Genomic DNA, 23,683 nt, shown 5'->3' with positions numbered 1-23,683 from the left:
GAAGTCTGATTCTGACCATGTTAAATTTGACCGGACTTCATCTAAGTATCCTGTTGCTTATTAAGAAAACCACCTTTGAACTGCAGGTTGTACATATTTTAGTTAATATGACGTAACCTAAACATATAACTTTTCCATCTTCTATCTCTTTTTGGGTTATGTACGGACTTTGATTTAAACTGATTTGATTTTTTTTTAAATTCTTTATTCCTTGTTTATTTTATTTTGTTTATTTTCTTCTTTAATACTTGTTGAAGCATAAATTTTTTCCCATGGCAGTTTTAAGCCGAACAAAAATTACTTGGATTGAAATGAAATAAATCCAAATACAGTAGGGTTTCTCCACTAGAGTTATAGGATATTACTGGTATTTTGGAGAGGGTTTTGAAACAGCATCAAGACAATTGCGCTGGGAAATTAAATTGACAAAAAACATAGGTTTCAGCTGTTAAATAAATATCGAAAAAGTTGAGAGGGGAAGTATTGAATAACTCCTTTTGGTTAGTCAAAATTTTCTCTGGGTGGGACTTTGGACTCTTGACCTCAGTATTTCTAAAATCCTGGCTACAGCCCTGACAACAACCTGTCTTCCCAGACACAGTGTCCCCGTTACTCTAGATAATCCACAGACCTCAGTGTGAACAAGTTTTTATTAAAACTCTGGTACTATTAAGAAAATAGTTCCCATATGAAAAAAGGTGGGTTTTTGGGGTTTTTTTTTTTTAATTTTTTTTAATTTATCAGTTCAATGTAATTTGGGGAATGAACCCATTTTTGAATGTTCATAAGCGTCCCCTTTTTTTTGTTATGGTAAGAAAAGATTGTTATCAAAAGTGGAACAGTTACATGAAACAGACATAATATTGATACCGTGTGTGTGTGTGTGTGTGTGTGTGTGTGTTTGTTGTTATTTCATGGATAGATAGATAGATAGATGGATACATGCAGGCTGGTCAGTGGGTGCATGTTGTTTTTGCTCTGATGAGATAAGTAAAACTGTGAGCGCGTCATTTGGGCCAAACTATTAATAAGGATGTCATTTCGGTAACCCCCCACACACACACACACACACGCACACACACACCTCCCCACCCCTCCGAACCCCATTACTCCTTTGGACACTTGCCCAATATTGTCGGCAAGGCAGCTGGACGCATGCGCAGCGGCACGGCGCTCAATAATGAAGTTGAGTCTAATGTGTCTGAACAGCCTGGTGCTCAAACTTGGACGCGGACTGAAAAATGATGGCGCTTCCCGCACAAGTGAGCGGTTCGGTCACCGAGACCGAGTCCCGGGACGTGCGCTTGAGTTTGTAAATTTGTTTGATCGACTCTGAACAACTCGGGCTTGAGTTTTTTTTTTTTTTTGTGTGTGTGTTTTTGTTTTGTTTGTTTTTTTGTTTTGTTTTGTTTTCTTTTCTTTTTGAGTCTTGCTGGTAATGGCCAGCAGTGGCTGAAGCGTGTCGGTCCAGTCAGTGGCAGCCTGCAAACAGCAGGGAGAGCTGTGCGGCGACCACACACTGCATTCGACCATGAGAGCTTCCGAGAAGTGAAGGGAAATTTTTGCGAGCCGATTTCTTGCCGCGACGAGAAGCGTTTTAACACAGGTATGGTCACTTTTCATTCTTCGACTTTTCAAACAGTCAAGGATCTGAGGTCCCCCCCCCCTGCCAGGGAGCGGATTAGGGACAGTTTGCGGTCTGGGGCTGAGGTCTGAGGATGATAACTTGATAGCTGTCATAGTTATTGACTTTGATTCAGTCTGATTCATTCAGTGATTTTTTTTTTTTTTTAGAAATAATGATCAAAGCGTAGCCTTATTTAAAACATGAGTTCGTTTAAATAAAAAGATTTACCCTACGACAACGAGTTATAAACAGTTCACGATTGACAGTAAAGACAATATCATGAATTTCTTTATGTAAATTGTTGTTGTAAGGCAGTTACACGCCCACTAATAAGTCAAAGGAGATAATATTTAAATCAGTCAGTTTGGGATGGAGTCCAAACTTCATCCTCTGCTGATAAATTGATTTAATCCGGCTTTTGATTTTCAGGTAAATACTTTGACTTTTACAGAATGATACTAGCAGTAAATTAATAGGAATTCAACCAACCTCATTATTGTGAAACTGGTGTTAAATGAAACTGGTCTTATTAAGGAAGAAAAATGTTAAAGTGACTTGATTAAAAATAAAATTAGCTCTAGTCTGATGATTATTTTCCATATGAGGATCTCTGACTTGCAGATCTTTACGTCCAGATTTCATCAGTGGGCTGGTGGAGGATTTTAGTGTCCTCCGCGTCCCGTCAGTGCTCGGCCTCCGTCCACCCTCGCGGTGTTGTCCACGGCTTTTTTTTTTTTTTTTTTTCTCCCCATCTCCCCCTCTCATCCCACGTGGAGTTTGTGTTTATATTTGATATGTGGGAAATAGGAATCGTATACCTCGGCCGGCCGGGCCCTCGGGTCTTGAATTGCCCCTGGCTATTGGCCGGCCCCTAACAACATGACAGGTTACGCGCCGGCTCCCAACCTGATAGGGCCTGCCGTGCCGTGATCCATACAGATTAGATTTCACATTAAGGACCCGTACTTAACCAACCCGCATTAATGCGCGAGAGGAGGCTGGTGGACGGGATTTGTTTTGTGGAGATTTTTGGGAAAGTGATAAAGTCCTGGATACACGGAGGCTGAAAATAAATTCATTTTTCGGCCCTTTTTTGTTTTGTTTTGTTTTTTTTTATTAATTGGAATTACCTACTGAGGACCGGCGTTTACTGTCTTACAAAAATACATATTCAAAAAAAAAAAAATGTTTGAAAAGTACATCAGTTTATGAAGGGGAATTTTTGATTCAATTCTGTCCCTTTACACCATATTTACTTCCCATTTTATATTTCTTTCTTTTTGTTCTTTATTAATTTTATGTTACTCTTGCAGGCTAATGATCAGAAACTCTACCTTTTAATAAATTGAGTATAAAAACTCTATTGAAAAACAGTTCAGTAGAGTTTTTCCCTGGAGCAAAAGGGGGGTGCGAAACTTTTAGCCAAAGTTTAATTTATCATTGTGTGCTAATATTAAGGGAAAAGCTTCACACCCTCTCATGGTAATTTCTCTTAATAGATTTTGTCTTTATATCTGGCTCTTTATAGTTTTGCTGAAATGTTTGTGGTTTACTTGGCCCACATAAGACAATGCTTAATTTTTAAAAGTGACACGCACAATTATTCACAGGGATAAAAGTGTGTGTCTATGTGCGTCCTTCAGTGAAAAGCTGCTGAAAATAGTAAATGTTTCCCAGTTAAACCCAGAGCTACTGATATAAAAGAGAAGAAGCGAGCTTGCATCTATCATTTTTATAATAAAGACATTTGGGAAGATAATTCCTAAACCTTGTCACCTAAAAAATCAATTTGCGAAGTCAATAAGGTTGGAGTCAAACTTAGCATGTGACTTCTTCACTACAGCCTCTCCAGCAAGCGGCAGTCTGCGGTTTGTTCAGATTTCTCCTCTCTTCAGCTTTTATAGCGTGAAATTACCGCAGTGTGGCCTTGCAGTCCACTTTCTACTCCTCCGCCGTCCCGTATGTGTTTCTTATGTCGCTGTCAATAGTCATAGTGAGAAGCGTAATTCTCCCATCTGGGACGGTGAAGGAAATGGCAGGCATAATTGATTCCCTGTGCAGTGTCAGGTAACTGCTGGGTGGTTTTGGGGCCGTGCGGGGCAGTCATGTGTGGTGGGATTCAACACATAATAGGTGGGCAAACCACTTGGTCTTCAGCAATTCACAACAATTAAGAATTCTTAAAAGCTTCAAATGTGGTCTTAGACTTTTGGACTCCGCTGTATATTTTTAAAAACCTATTCTAATCTGCAATACTCTTATACTCCCTATGGGTGTCACATATACTATAAATTAAACACTTTAATGTCCCCAAAGTCAGACAAACCCTTCGCTACTCATAAAATGATGGCTAAACTTTAGTTTATGTGTGTTCATGGTCCACTACATCCCTGCTGAAGAAAAATAAATCGTGAAGGGGAGAGCGAGATGCAACCAGATAGAAGGCTGATTCTGCCCTCCACAAAGGTGAGAGAGGGAGAAAGAGAGGAGGAGGGGGGGGGGGGTCAGGGAGGCTTGGGCACAAATCAATTCACCTGAGAGACGCATTATTGTCTTCAGTTTCAGGCGAGGAGGAGCTGAACGCTATGAAAAATTAAAAGGATGCCAGTTAGTTTAAAGGATCGAGCCAGAAAACTCCGCAGTGCACAAGCACACACACACACACACACACACACACACACACACACACACACACACACACACACACACACACACACTGAACTAATGAAAAAAAAGCCATATATTGCCCCGATTTAATGTTAATGCTTGTTAGTAACACATGTTTTCAGACAAACTTTACATTAAGTTGATTTAAAATACTGATCAGCCTTTGTAGAAGAGTAAACAGTTCCTTTGTGCCTTATATGCACGTTGCATTCTTTTGTGTGAATGCAATATATCACACAAAGGAGTGTGTGATATATGATGATGTATAGTATACCCCGATTGGCTTAGCTAAATGTATGACAGAAAGCCGTGATTACACTGTGCAGAAAGCACAGCATTTGCAGCTTGTTCCTGCTCCCTCAAAGTGCAGGTGCAGAAAAAAATGTATTTACGTAAGCTGAGATAGAAAAGAGCAAATGCATAAAAGTGTGTATTTTGTGGGGAAAACTAGCTGGAAATGGGTCAGTGGCACTCCTTAGTACACTTGGTGGGAACCACACATCTAATGACAGGGAAGGACTTTTGTGTTTGCATGAGAGTGCGCGTCTTTGCAGCCTACTCTTTTGTTCAGCTGTCAAACTTTTCTGACGGCCTTTGCACGATACAGCAGAGAGGAGCCATTTCGTGCTTTTCTGTTGGGACGATTGCATTGTTTTCCATTGTTTTCAGCTGGCCCTTTGTTGCACGACAGTAACAAAAAAAAAAAAAAAAGACAAGGTCAATGTAATTTCTGTCTTCATTTTTCTGATCGCAGCATCTTATCTCACTTAATCTGTAGACAATCCCCTCGGCCTCTGCGTCCCTCCATAGTCCTGCACCAACCTGTCTCCTGTCTAGTATTAAAAGGGTCAGTCGCTGTCTTCGTGCGCTCACCAGCCACTGTGTCTGTGGTCCTGAGCCAGCCAAGCAGCCGTATCATTTACAGTTCTCCATTTTCATTGTTGATATTTACTTCTGCAATTATCTCTCCACTTCACCCTCGGCTGAAGATGATATGCTGAAGTTAACACTGCTGCTTCCCTCTTTCAGTCTCCTGTTGCTCACACATAAACACACTGACAGAGGGCCCAACAACAGATGCACAAAGACATGGGGAAAAAGAAGAAATTATTACAGTATGATGGATGGCTCCATCCAAATTGTGAGGATAAGTTATTCAATTTGGCCATCAGACCCCCAAGGCTGTGGCTGTGGCTGTTGGTGTTCAGTTCACCAACATCCCTGCAAAACAGTTAGTGCAGGTGATCATTTACCATTAAACCTGTGCACGGCTAAATAAAAAAGGTGTCTTTTTCATGTTCTATCCACTGATCCAAATTTTACTTTTTATTTTTTGCCCCTCAAGCGTGCAGTGGATCACAACCAAAGAAGCCATGGAGGCCTCACAGGACCTCAACGAACAGATGGTGAGTTAAAGGCTACTGTATGTGTGTGTGTGTGTGTGTGTTTGTGTGTGTGTGTGGAGGGGGGTATACCTTATATCGGCCAAATTAGTCTGAGGTATGGGTGCAATGGAGCAATGCATGTCTGTCCATGTGTGTGCAGTAACACACAGCAGATGTGGTTCAGTGAGGGTACAGTAACCATATGGCAGCAGTCAGAATGAACAAGACTTGGACATGGACATCAATTTAGGAACCGTGTGTGTGAATGTGCAGAGGACTGTGGGTGTAAATTTGTGAGCATAGGTGTGTGTTATTCAAGTGAATTTATAGTTAATTCAATTACTGATTTACTCAATTTAAGAAAGTTCGACTTGTTTTTTTCCACGCCCATGTCTTTTAGACCTCGATCGTGCACCTAGGAACACACACACACACACACACACATACAAACACACAAAGCCCGAGGGTTTCTTAGTGTCCCAGCACAGCGGGCTGTCTCTGCCTCACCTCAGCACAGCGTCCCAGTTCTGCTTGTTTAAAGATCAGGCCGTATTGTTGGGAAAATGATTTTGGCGGCGAGTGAGGTCCACTCGCATTTCAAAGTCGTTAGTCAGCCACCAGAACAGGTGTAATTTCATCTCCTCCTCCTCCTCCATCAGGCCCGTTTCTCTCTCTCCCTCTCTCTCTCTCCCTCTGACCTGCCAGCCTCGACAGTAATAATAGCACAAAGTGGGACAGAGCACATGAAGTATGTTGTTTTTCTCCCACTTTTTGTGTTGGTCTGTCAGACTCACCCTGGGTTAGATTACGGGCTGACCCCGGTGGAGTACTGTCACTCACACATACTGTGCGGTACATGAACACAAAAACGCAAACACACAGGGAATTACTGAGAAAGAAAGAAAGACAGAAAGGAGGAAAAGACAGAAAGAAAGCAAGAGGAAGAGAGGAGCATCCATCTTGTCTTGCTGCCATCCAAATATCAAATATTGATGTCCATATTCCGCAGTTACTTCACCTGCTTTAAATAGGGTACTGATATCATTTATAATGTGAATTTGAGCTGCGGCTCAAAGACATTGATTAATTGTTCAGGTTGGAAATGAGACCTCGCAGCAAAGGGCAGAGATTTTAATCATACCACACAGACCTATAAGCTTATAGAGCTCAGATTTGTGACTTCTGGAAATGTTTGGTCTTTACCTTTTTTGGCTCGAAATATTCAAGTTTACTATATTAAGCTCATAGTTGGTCAATTAAATTTTATTTGCTGTGTATTTATTTTTGAATCAGCATCTGGCATCACTGATTTGATGAGGTTTTGGGTATACAGTGTATAAGCGACACTCAGTTTCCAGTTTGAAAATGGATTCAGTCTAATAGCGTGTGTTCTTTTGCACTATACTAAGATGTTTTTCCAGGATTTAGTCAGCCCTCAATTATGACAACGGGGAGGACATAATTCTCTGTAAATTGATGTAGGGCAGGGTGACACAGTGTATAAGGAAATATAATCCGTAAAGTGAAAATGTTCACCAAGCACAGCTCTCACGTAGGGCTGCAACTAACGATTATTTCAATATTTAATAAATATTTCAGTCCAGAAAATGTCTGAAAATAGTGAAAAATGCCTATCAAACTTTCCCAAACCCCAAGTTGACATATTGAAATGTCTTGTTTTGTCCCACCAACAGTCCAAAACACAAAGACATTTAGTTCAGTTGTATAAGAGATGAAGAAGTCTCACAAATGAGAAGATACCAATTAACATTTGGCATCTCTGCTTCAAAAATATCTTAAAAACAATGAACTCTATCAGAATAGTTGGCAGTTAATTTTCTGTGGAGCCTGTGCAGCCTATACCATAACCAGATCCAAAATGATATTCATATCATACAAGAATGTCAGTATTGTACATGGTAAATATGTCGTCGTGCTCAGTTTCAAGGTTTGTCAAATTACTTTTTAGCTGAAATTGTATTTGCACATTTGTACTTTTTGTCTCATTTTGATTACTGCTGAACCTCTAATAAAAAAAAGTACAAATGACAGCGTTTGCAAATTTAATTTGACTTCAATTGAAAATGAGGGTTTTAATTTGTAAATGGATTCAGTAATTGTAATTCATTTCCTGTGAATGTTTTCCTCTTGTTTAATTTTTAAACTGAAAGTGGCTAATTCTTTCCTCACACCACTTCATTGAAATAGGCGTGTCTCGGGTGACTAAGAAAACAGCGCAGACCTCACACACAAAGTTTCGGGGAGTTGTCTGTTGATACCTGATACCCCCACCCCTCCCCTTTACCCTTTAAAGCCCCCTCTGTCCCTTACTTCCACCAACCCGCCCTTTTCCCACCACATCCATCGCACCTCATCTGGGTTATGGTCAGGCGTCCTCTCTGGCCGCCTGCTTGCCGAAGGCCAGCCTGCCGTCTGGAGTCCTCAGGGAGTCTGCAGCAGGGCCAACAGTGCTTAGCCCAGTAATGCTACTTTTAGCTTGTTTAAGTGTCTCACTCCACCTGTTGTCACATACTTTTTTAGCTTTGGAGAAAAGGTGATAACTGTTTTTGTTGTTGTTGTTGTTGTTGTTTCTGTATGATGCTCTATGAGATGTCCCTCAATGGCTCTTCATCCAACAGAGCCCTGATTGAAGTCTCCCGTCTGTTGGCTAGTGGAGGAAGCAGTGAGAGACGGGGGGAGCGGCGGTGTTTGTTGACCCCAGGGATCTTTGCAGGATTTAAATGTATGACCACCAGAAGAAAAAAGTGAGAGAGATGGAGGAGGGGGATGAAAAAAGAGGGGAAAAAAGGTTCTTTTAGACGTAGCCTTTTCCTCTGGTGCGCTGGGAGAGGCCCCGAGTATGGCAGCTGTCCCAGTCTCTGTGTGTGTGTGTGTGTGTGTGTGTGTGTGTGTGTGTGTGTGTGTGTGTGTGCGTGCGTGCGTGCGTGCGTGCGTGCGTGTGTGTGTGTGTGTGTGTGTGACAGAAAGACAGAGAGAGAGAGAGAGACCAAGTTAGAGGAGGAAAGGGGTCAGGTTGCACCCCTCTTTCACCCCTACAACCCCATACAGACACATTCACACAAAGTTACATGCAGCAGCAGTAGCTAAATACGAGCACAGCCCAACCCTGATTGCCAAGATTGCATTGGCGTCATAGACAGTCGTTGCAAAATCTGCCCGGCGACAAGGCATGTGGACAGATCATAGGAGTGTGGAGTGTAACAGCTACCCCCCTGGCATCCTTCTAGTAGGCTGGCATCCTAGTTGTGGCACCGAGGAGCACTTCAATTTCAGCTTAGTGTACAGTGATTCTTGTAAGATTTATGTTTAGTTGACAGCTGAGTGTTACTGAGAGAGTATGCCGTTAAAACTTCTAGTCACCTCCGTCTGAGCTGTACTGAAGGAAGAAATGATTTGGGACACTTAATATTCTCGTGAAATAAAAGTCATTATTCTTGATTCCATTATGGTAGATAACTATGGGAAAGGAGGAGATGGAGTCAAAGCGAAGCAGACAAGTGAAAAAAGGAAGCAAAATGTGGAATGTTCAAAAAAACGCTGTATCCCAAGACCCCCCACATTTTTACGCTATTGTTTTCTTCTCTGGCAATCTTAGAGAAAAATAATCTCCACAGACAGCTGTTCACACAAATCTCCCACTGTTTATATGATCTGAACTTCTTAATGGTATCTGTAAAGATTGATCCAGTTGTAATGAGCGAAACTGGGAGCCTCACAAAAATCCGTGAATCAAAAAATAAAAACGATGCTGACGTCTTCCCATGGAGTCTAGGTGAGAACTATTTTCATTCAGTAAATGTCTGCTTTCAGTCACCCTGGAGAAGACAGTTTGTCTGGTCACTGTCCTGTTAGTTCCCCTGGAGCGTCTGCTGACAGGACCATTGTCTCTGAGGATGGAGACACCCGGACGGAGGTCAAAGGTGGTGCGGCCTGAAACGACAGAATCCTTCAATAACCCTTACACGCCACTCACCTCTTGCTTTTGAAGTGGAGTCCCAGTTAGATGAGAAGATCGATACAACCATACCAGTGGTAAAAACGGTATAAGGCGACAGCCAGCAGCTGGTTAGCTTAGCTTAGCATAAAGACTAAAAGCAGAGGGGAAACGGCTAGCGTGGTTCTGTCCAACCTGGGGGATAGTGACTTAATCAATTAGCTGTAAAGGTGGTGGTAGGCTGATTATTCCGCCTTCGGGCAGGACCAGGGCTATTTAAGCTAAGACAAGCAAAGAGGCTGCTGACTGCATCAGGAGACAAACATGAGGGTGGCACAGATCATCTCATCCAACTTTCAATAAGACAGCGAATAAAACACATTTCCCAACATGTCCAGTTAGTCCTTCAATATTTAGATTTTTTTTTGCAGTGTAATGGTCTCTGGCTTACCAGAATTTAGCAAAGTATTAGATTTACCCACATAGTGAAGTGATGATTGTTGTCCTCTTCAAAAACTATGCTGAATGTTGGAAACTGGAAAGTGAATACCATAGATAAAGGATCTTACTTTCATGTGAAAAATGGAACAACAACTTCTACAGCCATTGTTTTGACATTGCTTTTATTTAAGAAGCACGAAACAACCAAAACATCTGTCTTTCACCAAAGCCTATTCAGTTCTTGCCTTGATAAAGATCATTCATAAGTCATATTTAAGAGAGCTGAGTGAGAGCCGGGCCAGCCAGGGAAAGCCAGCAAGGTGTGAGGTCAGCGGGTCACAGACGGCCTGTAAGCCAGTCACAGTCTGACGGAGTCAAACCCCCCAAACAGACTGGAGAATCCATCTAGAAACCCAGAGCAACCAGCGTGGGCTTTCTAGAGGAACGCACCAGACAGGAAACCACATGATATGTGTGCTGGAGTGTCTACTGTGTGTGTCTGTGTGAGAGTATATGTGTGTGTGTGTGTGTAGGTGTTTCTTTCTCTGTTATACGCATATACTTTCTGTGGTGTGGGACGAATGAGGTCATCTGAGTGGAGACTGTCTCATATTGTGACCATGATTGTTTAGTGGAAGTCAATCAGTGCATAATATGTCATGCCAAGATTCCTCATTTTATTGATTACTCAGAGTTTTCAAGGAAAATCACATTATTGGCAGATGTTACGTTTCTCTCTACTGAACGTTTTAACATGATGGAGTTGATTCTTAAAGAAACGACAACACTGAATTCAAACTCCTCCAAAAATGACATTACATGAACTGGAGTCCTGGGTAAAGTAGTAAAACATTTTATTCTTTGTTCCCATTAAATTCCATAAATAGAGCCCTTGATAGCACAGCCCACCTTTTATTCGCTCTGGTCTGCTCATCTGCCATTGGTTACAAAAAAAGGAGCATATTTCCTCATTTTGCTGGGAAGGAAATGAAATTGCAACAATTGTGCTTTGGTTATGGAGGAACCTGCCTGCCCTGCCCGCCCTGCCTGCCGCGAGAACTTCCTCTGCTGCTCTGCTGGGAGATTGGATTTCTCTCTCTGCAGCGCAGATTCAGAGAGGTAGCAGAGAGGTCACCGAGGCCAGGTGGGCTGTGACCTGGGTCTCGGTACTGACTGCCTTAATACTACACACTAGAGCTGCTACTGATGACTAATATTCATTATCTTTTAAGTATTTCCTTTTTTTTCAAATACACATACTGTATATATTTTTTTTCTTTTATGTCTTTGCCATAGATTGTTGTGTTCTTGTGACTTATGTGTTTAATGCCTGGCTGCAAACTAAATTTCCTGCTGGATAATTATATAGATCAAGTTAGTCTACAAAATGCACACAATCTTAAAAGTGTAAACCTCAAATTTCTTCTTTTGTCTGAGCATCCGTCCAAAACCCAAAGATATTTAATTAACAATGTTAGAAACAGAAAAAACAAAACAAAACAAAACAGAAAAGCAGGATATTTTCGGGAACCAGCCAATGTTTGGCATTTGTGCTTGATAAATGAACAATAAATCAATCAATAGATCATCAAAATCATTGTCAACCAGTTGCCATTGATCAAGTAATCGATTAATTGACAAATTGTCTAAGCAGTACTTTAGACTTGCACAAAATCTGTCTTCCAGATAATTGCCTCGGTTGAATTTGCCTTATAGGAATCTGCTTTATAGATGCACCAATCCAACTTTCTCTCTCCTGTTACCGATTTGGATTCCTCAACGTAGGGTATCCTCCGATACTGGGCAGTGATCTGACATAAGTGCTCTTTTTTTCCCCAAATTTAAAATCAAATTTTATGTAATGTAACATGAGGTCAGGGACTGCTGTAGTTCTAAAAAAGTTATATCCAATGAATCGGATCAGTGCATCGTTAATTTGAATAACATTAACGCTCAAACACCCACCCCCCTTTTGGGGGTTATCTGCCTAAATTAGAACAAATGTATTGTTTAAGTTCATTAGACCCTTGCAAAGAATTTAGACATAAAGTTTTTCAAGGATTTCGTATATTGCTGGACTGCCAGACTGCTTTGAAGGTAGGGAGACATCTTTTTTTTTTTTTTTTAATTATATTGTTTTAGTTAAATGCTGATGTGCTTTGAAAAGGATCCTTTTTACACAGAGTCAATTCTGTCAATAAATTAGGTCTTCAATAATAGTATTCATATATAAACATTTTTTTGGAATATTATTAGCAGTGTGTGAAAGTTCTACATAGTACTAGCACCTCGCAGTTGGAACAATAGGTTGTAAAAGGATAAAAGCTACAGCACAACATATAGTGTAATAGAAAGAATAATGCATTGTGCAAGCTTTCAAGCAACATTGAGAACATTTCAAATTTGCCTTTTTATTTTCAATTTGTGTTAGATTTATGTGTTGGTGTTTTTAAAATTTCCTAAGGAAGCACATCTGTCCATGTAACCATGTTTGAACTGGACATAACTGGCATTGATGTCCAGAGAGACACATTTTACTCTCCCTGTCCTTGATTCTTTCTGTCTGTCTTCCTGTCTCTCGCTACCTGTCTGTCCCACCTTCTCTTTCTCCGCCAGCCTGCCCGCCTCTCCGTCTCTCCCTGTGTGTCTCTGGCTAGAGTGATGATTCAGGGCCTATTGTGAAGTCAGCAATCTGATACAGAGCCTGCCAGAGACCGGGGGGGGCTGCACGAAGCAGAGGGGGATGAGAAACAGAAGGGATTATGAGTTTTCTCATAGCCAGGTCTATGCTGGAGCCTGGGGCGCTTTGGCACCTTTACCTGTCCTCTGCTTTACCTGTTGCTCCCATTCTGTAATTTGGCCTGTGGTCTCTCCCTCTTTGTCTTCCCTTATCTTCATCTTTCTTCCACCCAGGAGCTCTTCGCTGCCCCTTTTTGGACTCCCTGCCCTTCCCTCTTTTCTTTTTCACACTTACATACTGTACGTCCTCTTCTCCCTCAATCTGCCTTCCCTCTTCGCAGGCATATGGTATTGTGAGTGATTTTATTAGGAAGGTGATATGAAGTGTTTCAAGGCCTGGTATGATGGAACAGCTTGCGACTTCTGAGACATTCAACTCGTGTTCACTCCTCAGGGCGCAGGGCGGCAGTAACTTCTAATAATCGGCTGCATATTGGATCTGAGAGCAGATGGCATGTGTGTGTGCGAGAGCATACCTATCTGTCTGCTGAATGTCTCTCCATGTGTCTTTTTTCGAGGATATCTACCTTATGTTGTACCTCTCACATGCAGACACACGCTGTGATGTCATGAGCAGCATTATTTAACAGGCAGCTGGGAGGCCATTCATCATTTAATTAAAAGCGTCTGAAAAGGATCTCAGGCCTAATGAGATTAGCTTTAATTATTGATGCTGCTGCCACCACAGACACGCACTTACACACACAGGCTCACAAACACACTCACACACACACACACACACACACACACTCCAGTTATGACCACAGTGGACACTCAGACTTTCTTAGAATTAGACGCACAAAACACTTTCATGTGCACTTTTTGCTTTTCAGTTCTTTGCTGTCTTACCTGATCTGTTTCCTGATGCACACACACACACACACACACGCACGTCACTGATTGGGATGTAGAGGTGCTCGGGGGGTGGGTGGGTGCATTCAGAGGGGAAAGGCTGCGGTATGGAGACTGAGCAGGGGGGCGGTGCGGTAGCTGCGGTCGGGTTGGGGATGAGGAAGGGTGAAGGAGGGGGTGCAGGAGGATGGTGTTGTGTTTCTTCAGGTCTCACACAGCAGCAGAGAGGAGCTCTTACTGTTGTAGTCCACTCACTCTACTCTCCATTTCATCAAGCTGAATTCTGCCGCAAAACATGGAGTCCATATAAAAACCAGTGGATGTTTTTCAAAAACCTTCTGTCTTAACCCTTTAACATCTTTTTCTCCCCTTTTATTTTCCCTTAAAAATGTATCCTTGAAGTGATCAAACTCCTTGTCTTGTAATCATTTAATAAAAATCATAAACACGATACTGTAAAAGTGGAATTTCGGCCAGAAGGCGTAGCATCAAGCCAGTAAGAAATATGTGGGATAGCGGCTCACCACTGGCCCTGTGTAAGCAGACTGCTCGGTCTTTAGCGACCCCTGGTCGGCCCTGTTGCTTTCATGGAGCAGAGATTTTCCTTTTTTTCCCCCAGAGTCTCAGTTTGTTGCTGTTACAGATGATAATGACACAGCGCGGAGAAGACATTTAGCCATCTGTTGAAACAGGACAAAAATTCTCTGAGAAGTATAGCATCCTGTTCTCCCCCTTTATTTCCGCCTAAAAAGCTGTGAGGTTTTGAACACTCATTCATATGCATAGTCTCGTTAAATCTCTTCATTTTTTGTGGCTGCACCATTTCATTATTTTATCAAATAGAAATATTCTAGATGTCTTATGTATCATTTTATTTTCATTTCCCCAGAATTCAGCCTGACATACTTAGTTTATTTGCAACCCTCAGATGCACTTGGCTTCACAGCAAGAGTCTGTAATGACCACCTCTAAGCTGCTGCTTGTTGGGCCTTTTTAAAATTGCTTAAAGATGGATTTGTTCTAAATATCTTTTTCTAATAATCTAATATTCTTTTGCTTCCATTGTAAATCGAGCCTTAACTTTAATTACCATTGTGAACAAACAGGTATAAGTTAATAGGATGAGGACATATCTGTAATATTATATCCTATATAATGTGACAACGTCTACCTTGGAGACTTATCTCTGCCTGCCCTTGTGCTATGACTCATACTCGTCATGCAGCATGGCGCTAGGAGTCATGTATTGACCCACATATTGAGTCGTTCAGATCAATTATTTAGGGCTGCTGAAGAAATTGATTAACCTTTTTGTCTATATAGAAATGTTTATGATTAATCAACTAACTATTTCAGCACTACGCTTATCCATTCAGTTCACTGTGCAGTTGTCTGTCCCAGTCTCTGACTTTCTTTCTACTGATGCATGTTGTATCTTTAGACATTTCATGCTGAGCTGTGTGTTCTTGAGTGTGTTTCTGTGCCACTGACTAGAGTGATGGCCAGAGAGAGTGTGTGTGTGTGTGTGTGTGTGTGTGTGTGTGTGTGTGTGTGTGTGTGTGTGTGTGTGTGAGTGTGTGTGTGTGTGTGTATGTGTGTGTGTGTTTGTGTGCCTGGTCAGCCATGGACTGGTTTAGGTTTCTCCCAGTTGTTTTTTTAATCACTCTCATCAGATTAGCTGAGCAGGGGCAGTCGAGGCCAAACGCTTCACAATTAACAGCGCAGAACCGGCCTGCACACACACGTACATACACACGCATCCATCAGTGACTTTTCATTTGTCTCCAGTGAGTAAAGCTGCATTAAATCATGTCTGTGATCCCCTCACTCTCCGAGACAATGAGGAGCCAATTTAAAAGGCAGCTATGAAGACCACCAGGATGGCAGGCAGGATGGAGAGCAGCCTTAGTTACTGTTCTCCTCTACTGCTCCTCCTCCCCAAACGTGTATTCACAATTAGATTAAAATAATCTTCGGGATTTTATAATTAGTGAGGTGCACTGACCACACCTTGCATCATTTGTTTGGCCATAAATACGCACAGATGAAAACACAAGAAGTTATTTTTAAAGATGACCCTAAATCCAGCAGGACTAACTTGCTAGCTTATAATTGAAATCATCAAACTCCATGACTCCTTGCCTTGTCAGCAGAAGAATTGCATCAATTAATAAAAATCAGAAACACGTGATACTGTAAAAGTCGAATTTCAGCCAGGAAACATAGTACCAAGCCAGCAAGAGATGCGGGGTAGGGGCTCACCATTGGCCCGATGTAGGCAGACCACTCAGTCTTTAGCAGTCGATCTGTCGTTGGCAGTGCTGGACAGTAATGTATTACTTAGTAATAGCTTACAGTAATGAGACTACTTTTTAAAGTAGCAAGTAGTGTAGTGAGTAATTAGTAACATAACATAATAACTTTTTGAATGACTAACGTGTAATGGGTAATAGAATACAGTTTTCAAATAACTTGCCCAACACTGGTCTTCAGCAAGTCTCTAAGAATGCGATCGAAACCAGGAGATCTAAGAATGATTTAGGAAGGTAAAAATTGATTTCATGGAGAAGAGGCTTCAGGCTGTTACTTTCCTTTTTTTCCCCCAAAGTCTCAGTTTGTTGCTGGAGCAGCTGATATCAGAAATGATGTCTCACTCACTGTTAAAACTGAGCTAAATTTTGTTGGCAAGTTATACTTTTGAAGATTCTAAGCTTTATCTTAATTTGTCTCTCTTAAAAGGCTATATTTTAAGCATAAGACCAGTTCTACTGGATCTGTTGGGCAGATCCTGAGGTGCCACCGCAGTAATGTTTGCCTGTGTACTTCCGTTCCAGACTTGTCTATATTCAAGGTAGCAGCTCACCGTTCTCCCCCTTGTCATTGCTTCTTTAGCCTTTACTTTAGCCTCATATTAAAGGAAGAATTTGACAGAATGGAAAATAGGCTTATTGGCTTTCATTCCAAGTGTTGCGTGAGAGGACTGATACCCCTCTCATTTCTGTATGCTAAATCTAAAGCTACAGCCAGGAGAGATTCTTACCTTAGCTTGGCATAAATGCTGGAAACAGATGGAAACAGCTAGCCTGGCTCTGTGCGAAGGTATAAAAAAAGAGAGAGAAAGAAGTCCCCCAACCAGCATGTCTAAAGTCCATTAACACGTTATGTCAATTTGTTTAATCAGTGCAAAAACCTAAATGTAAAAATTACAGTTTATGGTTTTGAGTGGGGTTATATGCCTATATGACTATTTCTTGAAAACACAGAATTTCATTTTACATCACATTTACACCACAGTGTGAGCAGGAATTGTCTTGACTGGTGTAACATCTCTGTGCTAGATAGCTTGGAGCAACCGTGCTGCATGTTGTTCTCTCATTTCTCAGATTGTTCGTATTGTCTTGGGGGTTCAACATAGAGGCCAGTGTCTAGTTTTAGCTCTATTTTTGTACTTTTTCTCTCTCCCTGGGCGAAGGTTCAAAGACATGTGATACTTTAGGTGAAGAAACTATGTGTGAATATACTTTGATTTCTGTGCCCTTCAAATCGTGAGCTACACCAGTCAGCTCTTGGCAGGTTCAAGTGAGCATAGACATGTAGAGAGAGGTACACCTAGGCAGAGAGAGAGAGAGAGAGATGTTTTGGGAGAGTACCTTTTCAGTCATACACCTCCTCCTCCTCCTCCTCCACCTCTTCTCTGCTCCACAGACTCACCCTGTTCTTCCCTTTCACTCCCTCACTTCTTTTTTTCTTTTATAGCTTCCTACTACACCTGAAAAAGGGGCATTTTTGGAGGCATAAAGAGAGGGATAGTTTTACACCTCCCCAGGCTGGGGGAACTGGGGGGTGGAGGAGGAGTGGAGGAGGGAGGGAGGAGGCTCGGCACAATGTATTTTACATGAAAGGAAGGGGATTGAGTTACCACACCGATAACCACTCATACAAATGGGGAGAGCAGAGAGCTTTGAGCAGGGGACAGGTAAACGGGTGGGACTCTGTGTGTGTGTGTGTGTGTGTGTGTGTGTGTGTGTGTGTGTGTGTGTGTGTGTGTGTGTGTGTGTGTGTGTGTGTGTTTGTGTGTGAAAGAGAGAGAGAGAATGTGGAGGATAGATGGAGATGGATGACGTGTTTGTGTGGTGAGTAACATCCTTCATGAGTGTGTTTTGTGGTCGACACACACCAGCCAATGTCAGAGACAGGGATGGCTGGATCACGTTGCACAGGTGCGTGTGCGTGTGTGTGTGTGTGTGTGTGAGAGAGAAAGACTTTTTGAAATAGCTTCTCTCTTTGAGTCCTTTTAGCTACCAAAGCACATTTCTTCGTCTGATCCTAACTTTTTTATTATTTTTTTTTAAGTTAAAAACTTTAAAAAAAAAAAAAAGGAATAATTCAACATTTTGGGAGATGAGTTTGTTCGCGTTGCCAAGAGTTAGATGAAAAGGTCAGTACCACTCTCATGTCAATATGATGGATGATATTAAACTACAGCAAGCAGCTAGTTAGCTTAGCTTAGCATAATGACTGGAAACTGAGGGAAACCGCTAGCCTGGCTTTGGTAAAATGACAACTTTTTATTTTTACACTTCGGTTTTTGTGCAAGTTAAACAAACTAGATATAATGCATAAATTAGTGAGCTTTAGAGATACTGGTGTACGGATTCAGAGCTTCATATTATGAGATTCATGGTTACTATACAGCCATGAGACTGGTTTTGATCCTCTGAAAGCGATATAGAATATTAGCCAAAATGTCAAACCACTCCTCTAAGGTCACATTTTATTAGTTGTAAAATAATTTAAAATGCGCTAAATAAATACAATAAAAAAGAACCTAAAAATCTCACTTCATAATAAATGAAGAGAACCAACAACAAGGCAAATGAGATAAAGAGGATAGGTCTTTCTCCGTCTGTCTTACTGTCCACTGAGGGGAAGATAAACTGCTGTTGTTCCTCTTGAAGAACAAAGTTGTACTCGAGGGGCTCTTAAAAGGGAGCAAGGCACCTCTGTCAGACACTTTTAAAACACTCCTAAAGTCAACAAAAACCAAAGCCAAGACCTGTCATTTAGCTATCTAATATAGTACCTGCTTCCTTTGCTCAGTTCACTGCTCTGATGTGCCCATGCAATGCTACTGTTTTTGTTTTCTTTCTCTTTTTCCCCCTTTTTTTTTTTCTGTATTTCATCAGGCATGTTTTGGGACACTTCCCCTGCTCCCTTCTCCACTTGAGTGAAAACATTTCATCGGGGATGTTTTTGGACGACCCCCTCCCGATGGGGTCCTATCTGGCTAATAATAAAGTGCTTGAGTTGTCAAGCGATTTGGCAAGACCCTAATCTGTTCTGACAGCTAGTCCTCCACGTACACTCTCAAACCCAGGACACGCACAGGAGCGCATGTACGTGCATACGGCGTGCACGTATCGCAACAGATATTTGCACTGATGTGTGCACACAGGTCCGCAGACAGTCTATCAATCAAGATGTTAATATGGGGTTTGGGGGATAAATGCTGTGGGACAGGGCCGCATGCTGTCGCCATGGTGACTGAGTTAAAGGTGGCTGGTTCACACTTGGAGACAGTGGCCGTGTTCCAAATTGGTCTCTAGGCCTCTACTCATTTGGCACCCTTCTCAGCTGTTGTCAGCTGCCCGGTACGCGCAATGTAACGTTCAAACTGCTACATATGTTGTAAAAGGGTCAGTTCACCCAAATTAAAATTCTCACTTAATTATAGCGGTATCTAGCCTGACAGACATGTCTGGGTTTGTCTGCCAACTGAGTTTTGAGACCCTGGCCGTAAAGTATACCTCCACAACTCCCCAAGCTGCGCGGGCCCTAATATCCCGGCTCTGTGGAAATTGATTGACACATGATGACATTCATTGTATTTAAAGATGCGATACAAAAATGAAAAGGAAATTCACGTTGTTTTAAATTATTACTGACTGACATTTTCCTTGACTCATAGTGTCGCCTAAGTGACTTTTGGAATTTACCAACAAACTTAGTAAAGTGACATTGATGTTTAGATCAGCAAATTCCATCAATACAAGATGCACTCTGCCAGGTGCCCGTTAGCAGAATAGCACGACAGGTTTTTTATTTTGATGTACAATACTAAATGTTATGCTACGGAATGCTCGGATGCACTTTTGAAAGTCTGGATGATAACTCTAAGAGGATTTCCACAACTAGTAACAGACATAGTCCAGCCTTGACTGACACACAGGCGACAGTTTTCATGAGTAGAAAGTAGTTCCAATGAAAACTCTTCATAGTGAGGTCTGTGGATTATCCTGATTAACTCTGACTGTTTCTTTTAGACATGTTGCCGTTGTTTTGTTTTTTTTTACTAAAAGTTTCAAAGCTGTGAGCGCCACAAATGGAAATGTACTCACCACCACTCACGTACTGGGGCGGAGGCAGAAATGTCTAGTCTCAAAACCTAGCTGAATAAATGGCACGGATACATTATTTTGTAGTTTGAGTGCACTGACCCTTTAACATTTTGTTAGTATGGGGGACGATCTGGTGAGGTTTTGGAGAAGAGTTGGAAATTGGTGCTGGCCTGGTTAAAGCATGTTTATGAGTGTGATCATTTCACACATGGTGTGTCTGTGTGTGTGCCTGTGTGTGATTTGTCTCTGTGTGTGCGTGTTTGGGCATCTGCCTCCTCTGGTAACACCTTGACGACGACAGGGAAAGAGTGCCATCTTCAGACTTAGGCAGCTGGGAGATTTACGTGTGTGTTGGTGCACGAGTCCACCTAGTTGATGTCGCAACCCCCTACACCCCCACAAATCCCTCCGGCTCAGCTACACTTCATATATGAAACACACGTGCGGCCCGTGTGGTTTCAATTAACAAAGATTGGATGTGTGTGCTCAGGTGTACATGTGAGTCACTGTGCAGAGGGGTGCCGAGGGGGGGCGGGGTGGTGGTGGGGGGGGTTGTGGCATGGTGCGAAGTTTATGGTCTGGCCTGTACTTCGTACTGCACAGCAAGACATTGACATTACATCCTCACCACGTCTCCATTTACCGTTTTAGCTTCGTGGAAGCACTCACCCGAGAGCTGCCATCGGCAGGATTTGATTTGATTTTAGGGGCTCCAACTTGTTTGAGTTATGTTTCGTATTTGAAATTCTTCACCATATTATTTTCATACACAGGCTATCAGTGCAATGTGGAATTCTGTTTTCTTCTACATGAGGAATGGGCCTAGACAACAAAAGCTACATCTGTTACATTTAAAAATTTGTTTGGTTTTAATTGTAAGCTCAAGTGAGTCTGTAGTGAGTGACAGCCGAGCAAAAGAGAGAGAGAGAGAGAGAGAGAACGAGAGGGGAGGAGGATAAGAGAAAAAGAGGGGGAGGAGGCAGAGGAGGAGGGAAACAGTACGAGTGAAATGTTCCCCAATACTGGAGGAAGACAGAAGCTGTGTGTGGATTGACCTCAGAGAGAGAGAGAGGGAGAGAGAGAGGAAGAGAAGAGTGTATTCTATGTGCGTTGTCTTGTTTTTCCAGCCACTACATGTTTGATCAGAGTGAAAGAGAGAGACGCAAAGAGAAACAGAATGCGTTTTCTCTTGTAGAGCAGAAACAAGAAAAGCGTGGCCCCTGGATCACAAACTGAGAGGCAGGTAGACAGAGACGAGCCGAGGTGTATTCGTGCTGGAGGCGTGCGTTGAGTGCGTTTCTATTTGTGTGTGTGAGACCAGCAAGCCTGTGTCTGACGGGAAGCTGGAGGATCGTACAGCTCTGTAATGCTTTGTGGAAGTACAGGACTGTTAACTGACCTGATTACACCCTGAGGTAGGAATGGATCTTTAACTCTGTCTGAAAGTGTGTGTGTAAGTGTGTTTTATGCCCAAACTCATGCTCTAGTTTTATTTTTAACTCAGTCAATTGTAGTGTTTTCTGTACAATTAGTGTATTTAATATCTTATTTTTCTTGTCACACTACTGACTATTGTATGTAAAAGATAGATGAATATTGCTATTTACTATTTGATATGACATTAATTTGGATGAATATTCAGAGCATTCAAAAAAAAAAAGGTTAGTAGGCTATGGTGACCGCACTGCAATTGTTGCCAGGTATTATTCACATTAATTTAAGTAGTTATTTCAGACTATAACTATATTTCAAGATAGGACAAATGCAGACAGTTTTTGTTTTTTAAAGAATATAGTTTTATTGTGTTCTAAATTATATAGACAGAGCTTTTGTTTTCGAAACTATAAATTATCATTATGAGATATTCTTAGATATTTATATTTGCAACATTTGGGGTTAGATGCAGGATTATAGGAAAGTATCTCATTCATCTGTTGTCTTTTTATTTTTATTTTTTTTCCAAAATTCAGAAAATGAGTTAAAAATTCACAATTAATGGCAATTCACAAGCATTTGAAATTATGGCAGTGTTTTAAGTGGAATTGCTCCGTTTATAGCAAAGACATCATTTGAATTTTTTTTTTTTTTTAATTGGGTTATGAATCAAAACGTTCCTCATATACAACCGTCAAACTTGTCCAGCAGATATTCTCAAAGCGTCCATATATCAGTTGTGTATGTGGCTGTGAGTGTGTCTTCGACTCTATGCATGGTATCGGATGTCCCATTGCAGATGGGTTGGGTTATTACCAGAAACACATTGCGCTATTCTTCCCTCTTCTTTCTCCCTCTCTACCCCCTTTTCTCTTCCTGCGCAGGGCTTTTGCCGTTTGCCAGAAACAATAACAAAAACCTTGTTGATGCCTCTTTTATGTCAAATTTTATATTCTTGAGTGGGCTTGCTAAGAGCAAAAAAATTAGAGAATAAGGAAACAAAACTAGGACCAGATCTAGGACTGCTTCTGCTTATTTCCGTCTCACCCCTACTGTTTCTTATTACCGCCTTTTAGGGTCACGTTATTATTACATCCATTAGATGATAAATATCATTAGCAAGTAAAAACACAAACATAGCAGTGTGTAATTCCCTTAAATAAATCATTGTTATTAGTGCTAATTACCTCTGGTACCTGTATTTATCCCTCAGGGAGTCCCTGAACCGGGCAGGTTGAGTTCTAGACCGGTCACCCAGCCAGCCAGGTCAAAGGTTGCCTATTTAAGTGGCTCAGGTGACACAAATGGGTATTTCAGCCATCGTGGCCACCTAAGAGTGCGTTTAGAGGTTTTGTTGTTAGAGATGAAATTGTGCGTGTTATACTAAAAGACGCCCAATATCTGAATGCAGTACTTCCTTTTTTCAAGTAATCTAGATGGAATAGAGAGCGCTTGGATTTCTATAGTTTTATTTCTGTCCGACAGCTTTTCATAAATAGTGAAGTTTTAATGGGTCTCGATTGGATAGTAAAACATGATGTGTACCAGATATAGTATAAGTGTCTCTTAATGAAATTTAAGTCAAAAAGTTTTAGCACACGACAGAAAAAAAAAATTTTTTAGATTATTTGTATGTGTTAAACAGAAATGACAAAAATGCAAATGGTTAAATAAAACAAAGGTATTGTATATATTGAAAACACAGAACAAGTATTTCTGATAGACAAAGATAAAAGTGGTGAGATAGTGAAAGAGGTGAGACAGTCAGAGAGGTCGACAGTGAGAGAAAGTGTGCGGTGGATGAAGCCCGATGATAAAAGCTTTTCAGGATCAAAGCCTGCGTGTGCTTGTGTTTTTACAGATCATGTTGAGACAGAAACAGCCGGGCTTGTGTGTTTCCATGTGTGTGTGTGTGTGTGAGCGCGCGGATGCGGGCCATGCACACCCCCGCATCTGTATGTAGCGCTGCGTGTGCGTTACATGTGGATTGCAGTTTCTCACGGCCATGCTGTTGATGCCGTGACTGACAGCCTTGTTAAATTTCGGTAAAGCATGAAACCTGACATGAAAGTGGCTTGTGTGCGTGTGTGTGTTTGTACGTGTGTGTGTGTGTTTGTGTGTGTGCGCGCGCGTGTGTGTGTAAAGTGATCCATACGAGGGCACCGACTAACCTTTGAACCCTGTC

The 23,683-nt window shown here is 41.6% G+C and overlaps 1 protein-coding gene across 9 annotated transcripts in view; it reads left to right on the top strand.

Annotated features, from left to right (window-relative positions):
• Positions 1-1,224: 1,224 nt before the first annotated feature.
• The window catches only part of eya4 (EYA transcriptional coactivator and phosphatase 4), a 46,179-nt gene continuing 23,720 nt past the window's right edge, over positions 1,225-23,683 (top strand). For 7 of the 9 annotated variants that reach the window (XM_040125389.1, XM_040125390.1, XM_040125386.1 and 4 more), the window contains exons 1-2: positions 1,225-1,606; positions 5,640-5,700. In XM_040125389.1, the coding sequence (XP_039981323.1) occupies positions 5,668-5,700 (33 nt within the window). In that variant the 5' untranslated portion in view covers positions 1,225-1,606; positions 5,640-5,667. Of the gene's footprint in view, positions 1,607-5,639; positions 5,701-21,276; positions 21,480-23,683 lie in introns of those variants that run through there. The other 2 variants (XM_040125388.1, XM_040125387.1) reach the window with 2 other exon arrangements.

This window comes from Xiphias gladius, chromosome 4, assembly GCF_016859285.1.
Source record: "Xiphias gladius isolate SHS-SW01 ecotype Sanya breed wild chromosome 4, ASM1685928v1, whole genome shotgun sequence".
Classification (NCBI taxonomy): domain Eukaryota; kingdom Metazoa; phylum Chordata; class Actinopteri; order Istiophoriformes; family Xiphiidae; genus Xiphias; species Xiphias gladius.
This window is presented reverse-complemented; position numbering and strand designations above follow the sequence as displayed.